Genomic DNA, 9,425 nt, shown 5'->3' with positions numbered 1-9,425 from the left:
TCCCGCACTCGCCACACTCGTAGGGCTTCTCGCCACTGTGGATGATCCGGTGCTTGATGAGGTTGGAGCTCCGGCTGAAGGATTTTCCACACTGCTGACACAGGAACTGTTTCTCTGCACCTTTGGAACCCTGCTGCCTTAGAACCAAACCCTGTCTACCTCTGCAGCTACTCCTCTGTATCTCTCTTTCCTCACCTGGGGAGCTGCCTTGGCCTTTCTCCCTGGGAGGGTCACCCCTGCTGAAAGCTGCCTGTGGACAATAAGCATGTTTCCGTCTGTGCTCAAGTGTTTCCTCTGACTGCCCGGCTACCTGGCCCTTGTTGCCACCCTGAAGGTCAGCCCCTGCGAGTTCTTCTGAACAATTTTTCTGCTTTGAAATTATCGGTTTGCTCTTCATCCTGTCACCTGTAAAGACAGAGAGCACCAACCAGTGTCACTCCCTCCCTGGGTCTCCATTTAGGTTAGTTCTTCACCCTCACCCTCACTCCAAGGCTGAGAAGAGCTGAACCAGGAGTTGAGGACAAGGGAGAAGAAGCAAGATAACCGTCAGCAGACAGGAGGGCAAGAGGGGAGGAGATGGCAACGAGCTAGAGATATCAGAGCTGGTGTGAGACAGGGGACTCCATGACAGATTTAAATCTGCCACGAAAGAGAATGTCCCACCCAAAGTGGCCATGCCGCCCTCCATCAGCTGCTGACAAAGTGGCCCTCACCCACCTGCCTGCATCCCTGTGGTGGTCCCCATCCTGTGGACGTCTGCTACCCAGGGCCCCTCTCCTCGCTCTAGCCGGGCGACCAGGTGAGGCTTGGAGGATGAAAACCCTGTCCATGGAAAGGAAGCAGGTTAGTCACTCCTGGACTCAGTCCAGCATTAACATCTTCAGGAACAGAGAATGAAGAACTCTCTAGAAAGTGCCACTGGGAAGGTCCAGAGAAACGGCAGAGTCCCTCTAAGGAAGCAAGGTGCTCTGAGTGTACAGGGGCCAGGCATGCACGGTGAATCTTAAGTAGGTGGTGATTCAGCCCAAGAGGATAATGATGTTATTATTTGGCCTGCAGGACGGGATGGCCTGTGGGAAATGGGGGATCAGTGTGGAGACCCTGAAGGACAAACAGAGGGTTGGAGCAAGGCCCCAGGGAGTATCAAGAAGCAGACAGAGCTGAAGGGCTGCCTGTGTCCCGAAAGCCAAAGCCCCCTGTTTCACCATCAAACACAGCAGATGTCTCTGTTCCTTATGCCAGACTCCACTGAGGAATCCACAACTTCCCTGGGGAACCCCAGATCTGCCTGATAAGGGTCAAAAACCACCAAGGGGAAGAAGCTAGTCTCCTTCCGTGGGGTTAGATGACTGAGGTGGAATCTGTAGAGTTTAAAAGAAGAAACAGAACAAAAGGATCCCCTGCAACCCCGAAGGCAGGGGCGCAGTGGGGGAGCCTGCCCCAGCTCTTTCCCGATTTCTCCAAGTCCTGGGCCTCTATGTCCTGGGCTCTCTGTGGCTTGATGCAAGGAACAGATGCTTGAAAACCCTAGAACATGAAACGAATGTAAAAGGCAACCTTGGTAAAAATGGAATAAGTATACATTAATGTATATAAATAGTCAAGGCTAATTTGCATCTATCTTTTGGGTAGAAGAGATTTAGTTAACTCGTGATTTTATATCAAAATAAGTTTGACGGGGGCCCACGCATTTACCTGAAACACCTTCAAGCCCAAACCGTTTAGCTAAACACTGTGCTACTGACCTGATGGGGAAATGCATGTATTCTTGGACTCACAGTAACCAACTAGCAAAGAAGCTCAAACATAAACAGTTCAGACACAGGGTGGGAGCCTGGCTGTGTGCGAGGTCCTTACCCAGTGACACCAAGTGGCGGTAGTTCTCCAGCATCACTCGCTTGTAGAGCATCCTTTGTCTGGGATCCAGAAGCTTCCATTCCGTCTTGGTGAAGTACACAGACACGTCCTCAAAAGATACCGGCACCTAAAACAACCCATTGCTGTGGCTTCAGGGGAATCCACCTCCGTGGTCCCCAGGATGAGCTGGTAGCAACTAAACATGGCGTGGGGTGGGGGGGACCTGGAGAGCTCGGCAATAGCTGTGAGGACGGGACAGGAGGAAGCGGCAGAGAGAGGCTGCTGGGGGAGATGCCGCCCACAGTCAGGGAGCCCCACTCACCTTGCGTCTGGCCATCAGGAGCATGGCTGCCATCGCAGGGGCGCAGAGACACTAATGCGGAGCGAGCCAGGTGTGAGCTGAGCCCATGCGCTGAGTGTGACCTTGTCCAGATAGGGTCCCAATCAGAGCTGCTGGGGGATAGGACTTCAGCATATCTTTTGCGGGGGGAGACACAATTCAATCCATAACACTTTCTCAAACTGAGCTTCTGTCCCCTCTCTTCACCAGACAAGGATTCTGTCTCCTCGTGCTGAGCCTGCCTAGCCAGGCTTTCAAGGGAGTGTGTTTCTTCTTTCCTTTTTCTCATTTCCTTCCTCTCTCAGCCCTCCTCCCACGTGACCAGCACCCCAATCCTGACTTTCTAGCCATCCTGGAAGCCCCACTGCTGCCCCCTTGCCCCCTGAGGTCAAGGTTCTTAAAGAAAAACTCCAGGGGGAGGGTGATGGTGGTGGGATGAATTGGGAGTTTGGGACTGAGATATATACACTACTGTGTATAGAATAGAGAACTAATAAGAACCTGTTGTATAAAAAAATTAAATTAAAAAAACAACAACAAGAAAAACTCCAAACACACATACCTCCTTCATCTGCAAACAGACTTGCTCTCAAGGAAAGAGAAAGACCAAGCTAGTGGGATGCAAGAGGGAGGGCCCCCCCCATCGCCGGGGGAGGGATAGCGTTCAGGCTGAGAGCTGCAGGCTGGGGGTGAATAAAGAGAGTAGCTGGCCAATGGCATGGCCCATACCCGGCCCTGAGAGGGGCCCTAGCTGCGCGGTCATGGTGCTGAAAATTGGAGCGGGGTGAGGGGGTGGGAGGGGCAGAAGGTGAGGCTGCCCGGGGCTCACGCTAAGGCAGGAGGAGCGTGTCACCAACCAAGTGGACAGAACCAGATTTCTCTACACCAGCCCTCAATGCCAGAAGACAGTGGGGCAAAAGAAAGTTTGCTCCAAGGATATGTCCACCCAACTGGCGGCCACAACATGGGAGTCACGGGCGGAGGAGCGGAGGAGACAGGCAGTGGCGGGGGGGAGGGCGGAGTGGGCGTCACGGCCTGTTTTTGCCCCAGGAGAGAGGGCAAGGAGATGGGGTCCTCAGAACAAGTTAAATCGCCCCAAATTCCCTTATCACCTGTGATGAGCTGTCAGTTAACACTGGCCCAGAATAAATAAATGAATGCATGTCTGATGGAGAAGTTTATACTAATCAGAGAGAAAGAATCTCTTAAGGTCGAATGGATGCCAAAACCATTAGGTGAAGCCTGAGGGGGAAGGGTCGGCCACATGATGTCTTCCCCGTTTACTGCTGGTCACAAGAGAGGAAGCGAACCTAATGGTGGGACAGAAGTGGGATGTCCCCTTGGTGGGGATGCCCAGGAGGGCTCTTGCCAAAGCTTGACCTGATTCTAATGCAGCCTTGGGACCCAGCATCCAGTTTACAGAGGACCTTGGGGACAGAGAGACCAGTTAAAGGCACCACAAGGGAGGCACCCGATGCAGAAGGTGGGCTGTTCCCTGGCCTCCTCTGCAAATCAGTGTCACGGGGGAAGAGGAGGCTGGGTAGGGAGATCGTTCTGGCTGAAAAGAGAGTTAAGGGGCCAGCAGCCAAGTGCAATGGGAGTCTTTGATGAGATGCTGGCGTGAACAAAAGAGGAGTCAAAGGCATTGCGGAGAGTGGAGGGTGAGAGCGGGGCCACTGCTGCCCATGTGTTGGATGGATAGTGGCACCAGGTCATGTAAGAAAATGTCCTTTTCAAGTGACACATTCGCACCATTTGGGGAGAAAAGGGCATGTGAAGTGACTTTAAAGTGCTTCAGCAAATACAAAAGACAGAAGGAAAGAGAGGGAGGGAGGGAGGAAGAGAGAGAGTGAGAGAGAGAAAGAGAGAGAGAGAGAGAGCGCGCGAGGTGGGGGGGACCCAAGCAAATAAGGCAAGCTGGAGCTGGAGGCCACTGCTAACCCTGGGAGGTGGGTACGCGGGCTTGGTTAGACTATTCTCTCTACTCGTCTGTTTGCTTGACAGTGTTCAGAATTAAAAGGGGAAATAGTCTAGTGGTCCTTCAGTAAGTAAACCACTCCCGGGTATGTGCTCAAAAGAATCGAAAACAGTGTTCTCACAAAAATGTCCACCCATGTGAATGAACTGAGGCACAATTCACAATCGCCCAAAGGTGGAAACAACCCAAACGTCCAACAACAGAAGAGTAGATAACAAACCATGGTCTGGACACACGATGGAATACTATTTGGCCCCAAAGAGGGATGAAATACTGATCCACGCTACCATGTGGACGAACCTAGTGTCACGATGCTAAGTGAAAAAAGCCAGACACAGGCACACAAGGCCACATACTGCATGATTCTATTTATATGATGTAATATAATATTTCACAAGGGCTTTCTTGACCTAGTTTTGAAGTTATGACTAGAAACTCTTTCTCCTTGGCCTTCGCAAGCAGTTTGCTGAGCTTGTGAAGTTTCCCACACCACCTACCTCCCGTATCAAAGCCCCTCTCTCTGGGGCCACTAAACCCACGCCCCAAACCCTCCTTATCGGGGTCTCACACTCAGTGGCCAGGTACCAGACAACCAAGGACAGGTCCTACGCACCGGAGCCTGCGAAACCGTTCAAACCGGCCACTGCCCAGGGACCCCAAGGACACTAGCTACCCCTACCCAGGTGCGCCATCCCTCGTGGCAGCCGTCCCTCCTTCTGCCTGTCATCTCTCCAGAGTGCCACTGTCCTGTGGCTCGCTATAAAAAAAACCCTTTAAATCCTATAAAACATATGACATGTCCAGAGAGTCCTAGGTAAATCCAGAGAGTCAGAGAGCAGATCTGGGTGCCAGGGCCTGGGATTGGGTGGGGTGGGGGGGTGACTGCTTCATGAGGACAGGGTTTCTTTTTGGGGTGATACAAATATTTTGGAGGTCGAAGGTGGTGATGGCCGCACAAAGTTGCAAATATACTTAACGTCGCTGTCAAGTGTTCATCCTTTTGTCCGCAGGCCAGACATGTTTCATTGGGACACACCGCCAGTCACAGGGGGACCCGCACCAGCTAAAGGTGTGGGGAGGGAAGAATACTGATAATAGCAAGGGTTTTTAGACTAGCATCAAATTGTTTTGAAACACATCACAAGCTTGTGTTTTCTCTATCACGACTGTACTGCCAGGTCACCATCCATTTTGAAAAATACAGAAAAGCTGAAAAGAAGAGGTGTTATTCTGTAATCCCCCATCCCAAGACACGCTGCCGTGCAAGCCCCCAAGAGAGAAGAAACTTGAGCTGTGACTGCCGAGAGAAACGCCATGGGCAGCGTTCGCCTGTAGACGGAGACCAACGCTCAAGGTCAGCACCACAAGGCGCATCGGTGGCGCCAGCCAGCGAGGTGCTCACACACAGCAGTGTCTATCCTTGAGACCTAACGCCCCAAAGGCAGCGTAATTTCAAATCCTGGAAAGAGACGCGACAAGCCCTGTCCTCACAGACCCTAATGCCCGATCTCCCCCGGGGTGGTAACAGGGAGACACTCCCAAGCAGGAATGGAAGGAAGGAGCTTGTGGAACTGGAGAGTGGCTTCTCCTGAGACCCTTTGACGTCGGTGGGCCTCCAGAGCGGAGGCGAAGCTGAAGGATGATTCTAGGCCCTGACGCTCAGATTTCTCTGAAGTAGGACACCGGGCACGCAGGCGAGGGTCCCTTGCACTTGGGGCAAGAAGCTGGGAAGGCCCCAGGAGCCAGGGTAACTGGGCGCTCCCCCCACGCCGGTCCGCCCCACGGAGGGGAGCAGACTCCCAGGCCGCTCGCTGAGCCCAGCCCAAGTAAAGCCAAGTATACGCGGAGGTGGCGGCGGGAACGGGGAGAGCCTGAAACGACGTGGCCCCCAAAGGGAGAAGCCAGTGGGCTTCAGCGTTGGTGTCTTTGGAAGACCACGAGATGGGGCTATTTCCCCAGAAAAAGAAAACAGAAAACAAACAAACAAACAACAACAGGAAAGGCACCTAGTAATCCCACTGAGGCCGGATCAGGAATTGGGGCCTTCTCGTCTGCGAGGAGGGACAAGCAGGGCCACTAGGGTTGGGCTTCCTCCTTCCTGCTGCAACTTCCTCTGGTGTTTGGTACCTCAAGACCCCAACTGCCTCCTCTCAGCCCCACGCAGCATTCTCTGAGACCTGTGTCACCTGCCACCCACCTGGTGGAAAGGCCGGAGGCCCCAGGCCGTGGGCGGCCCAGCCTCAGCCCGGAGCAGAGATCCAGCCTGGGAGCTGCCCCAGGTCAGCCCAGGGCCATCCCTGCTGCCCGGCCAAGCAAAGCCCTCTGAGGAGCAACTCTGAAACCCGTGTCTCCAGGCCCTGCCCTTCTGGGGGCAGAGGCTGACCCGGACGGAAAGAGGCCACCTGCTACCAGCCCTTCCTGGGGTGTCCATCTCCTGACCTCGCCCTCTTCTGCTCTCCCTGCTCCGGCCACGCACCAGGCCACTCCTGCCTTTGCACTGGCTGTTCCCTCTGCCCAGAATGCTCTCTCACCTCCTTCAAGTTTTTTGGAAATGTTGCCTTCTAACCACACTACTTAAACTCGCAGCCCGACCGCTCACCTCCCTTCCCTTGCTCCATTTTTCCCCCTAACGTACTCTGTAATTCTTAATTTGAAACGTTGACTCTCTTTTTTTTTTGAGGTAAGCGGGCCTCTCACTGTTGTGGCCTCTCCCGTTGCGGAGCACAGGCTCCGGACGCGCAGGCTCAGGGGCCATGGCTCACGGGCCCAGCCGCTCCGCGGCATGTGGGATCTTCCCGGACCGGGGCACGAACCGGTGTCCCCTGCATCGGCAGGCGGACCCTCAACCACTGCGCCACCAGGGAAGCCCCGAAACGTTGACTCTTTATTGCCTGTGTCCTGCCACTAGAATTGGACCCCTGAGCAGGGCTTTGCGGTTTTGCTCCCTGAGGAAGTACCTGCAGTGCCCACAGCCTGGCCCGCAGGCGTGCTTCTCAGCTGTCTGTTGGACGGGAGGGCTGCCACAGCTGGCCCTGCATGGCAGCCCCGCATACTTTCCCGCTCAGCCAGCTCAGCTCTTGCCCTTGCGGTCCTTCCGTCCGGCCCCTGGCTTCCTCTTCTTGTACCTTCCCCTGGCGTGCTCGTCCCCGCCAACACTCCACACCACCAAGGGGCACAAACCCCCAACCCTGAGAGCCGCAGGCGCACGTCCGGGCACCCTCAGGGCCCATGCCTGCGGACGGTTCGCCAGGTGCCCCTGGGCAGGAGTGCTGCGACCTCACGCAGAGGCGCGAAATCCAAACTTACCAGGCAGCCTGGCGTTGGGATGCTCTCCTGCCAGCCCCAGAATCAGCAGCGAACCGCAGTCAGAGGAGAGAAACTGGGAAACACGGGCTGCCCTTCCCCAGCGGGCGAAGGGGGCGGCCCCGAGGGCCGGCCAGCAGCTCTCCGCACTCACGCTCTCCACCTCCTAGGGTGTCCCTCGGCCACCTGCCGAGAGCGGCTCGCGGGCCTCTGGGCTGTCCTTCCCTCCTCCCCCTGCCCCAGCCTCCGGGCAGGCTCGAGGTCAAGGTTGCCACCTCCGAGAAGCCCTCCGGGTCAGCGCCCCCGGGAGGCGGCGGGGCTCCTGGCTGCGTCTCGACCTCGCTGCTGGGCGCCGCTCGGGAGGCGCGTTCTGAGCAGCAGTCCGTCAGTCCAGCGCTGACGAGCGGGGCCGAGGCATGGGCGGGGCCGGGGCGGCGGCGGCGTGGGAACGGGGCGCGGGGGTGGGGTGGGGTGGGGGCACGGAGCATGCGCGGCGCGGCGGGAGGAAGGGACGGCCCCGTGCCGCCCCGGCGCGCCCCGTGGGGGTTCTGGCCTGGCTCACTGCGTACCCCGGGGCACTTCCGCTTTCAGTCTGGGCTGCTTCGAGGGTTCGGGGTCGCAGTGGTCGGTCCACCGCAGTCCCGCAAGGGGACAGGGGAGGGGCAGTGTTGGCTGCGCACCTCCCACGTCTTAGACTCTGGGGCTTTACTTTACGTCCATCTATCCATCCGTCCATCCATCTGGGACCCACGGGATCCCTGCGGGGTAGTCAGCACCATGTGGCCCAGCCATGGCACCCCAATAAGGGACCAGCCCACTTGAGTCAGGAGGGCAAAGATAAGAAAGTGAGGGCAGTGAGAGGGGAGTCGGGGAACAGCGGTGTGCAGACAGATGGAGAAGGAGTAGTGAAGAGCTACTGGGTGCATTGGTCTTTCCCTTGGTCCCCCCATGTGACTGTCAAACCGGGCCACAGGGTAGGCATTGGGGTCTGCATTTTCCCACAGGACTGGGGTTGAAATCCAGGGCTGACTGTGCACATCCCTACCGTTGACAGTGATGAGTTCCTCCCAAAGTTAGGAATGGGAAAAACACTGTGGACGAAAAGCAGCAAGGAAAAGCAGCCGGATGGCGTGTTCTTGCCCGTCCCCGCCCTGGCTGTTGGGAATTGAGCACAAGGTGGGTACCTTTCCTTACACAACCAGAGCTCAGGCATCTTCTTTTCTTCAAATGGGCCCTGACCAGGAGAGCGCAGGCCTGCAGTGAGAATCCCCCCCCCATGCTGATGCTCCCAGGACAGCAGCTGCCCGCCCCTGGCTTATAGCGGAGAAGCTGGGATCCCCACTCAGGGTGCTTCTGGCCTCAGGGAGCAGGGTTCTCAGGGGGCCAAATGCAGCACAGCTTCAGGGGCCCTCCCCTGGAGCAGAGGCAGGGAGGTCCCCTGTGGCCCTTGGTTGTGGGCTCTGATGCCCAATCTTGTCCTCTTGCCAGGAGTCTGGCTAGACAGACCTGGTCCTGGGCTCTAGAGGTATAATGGGGTGAACGATAGCCCCTCAAAAGATATGTGCACGCCCTAACTCCCAGAACCTGTGAATGTGAGTTTTCCGGGAAAAAACTCTTTGTAGATGTGATGAAATTAAGAATCTCAACATGAGATCATTCTGGATGACCCAGGTGAGCCTTAAATCCAATGACAAGTGTTCTTATAAGAGATAGAAGAGGAGAGACACAGACACAGAGGAGGAGCCACGTGAAGACAAACGCAGAGACTGGAGGGATGTGGCCACAAGCCCAGGGTAAGGCAACTCCTGTGGCTTTGGGCAATTATTAGAGAGCCTTGGCATGCAACCTTCACGGAAGGAGGGAGTGAGGGCCTGAGGCTGGGAGAGGGGGCTCTGGGAGCTCTCCATGCTACCCTATTTCTGTCCCTAGCCCAAACCTCTCCTCAGA

At 56.0% G+C, this 9,425-nt stretch overlaps 1 protein-coding gene across 2 annotated transcripts in view; it reads right to left on the bottom strand.

Annotated features, from left to right (window-relative positions):
- ZFP92 (ZFP92 zinc finger protein) overlaps positions 1–7,876 on the bottom strand; it is a 13,372-nt gene extending 5,496 nt beyond the window's left edge. The window contains exons 1-5 of one of the 2 annotated variants that reach the window (XM_029240887.1): positions 7,482–7,876; positions 2,180–2,334; positions 1,858–1,984; positions 718–1,527; positions 24–405 (exon numbers count right to left, since the gene is read on the bottom strand). In XM_029240887.1, the coding sequence (XP_029096720.1) occupies positions 24–405; positions 718–745 (410 nt within the window). In that variant the 5' untranslated portion in view covers positions 746–1,527; positions 1,858–1,984; positions 2,180–2,334; positions 7,482–7,876. The remainder of the gene's footprint in view (positions 1–23; positions 406–717; positions 1,528–1,857; positions 1,985–2,179; positions 2,335–7,481) is intronic. The other variant, XM_029240888.1, reaches the window with a different exon arrangement.
- Positions 7,877–9,425: the final 1,549 nt, after the last annotated feature.

The sequence above is a fragment of the Monodon monoceros genome, unplaced genomic scaffold, assembly GCF_005190385.1.
Source record: "Monodon monoceros isolate NGI ecotype Baffin Bay Population unplaced genomic scaffold, NGI_Narwhal_1 Super_Scaffold_22, whole genome shotgun sequence".
In the NCBI taxonomy this organism is placed as follows: Eukaryota; Metazoa; Chordata; class Mammalia; order Artiodactyla; family Monodontidae; genus Monodon; species Monodon monoceros.
This window is presented reverse-complemented; position numbering and strand designations above follow the sequence as displayed.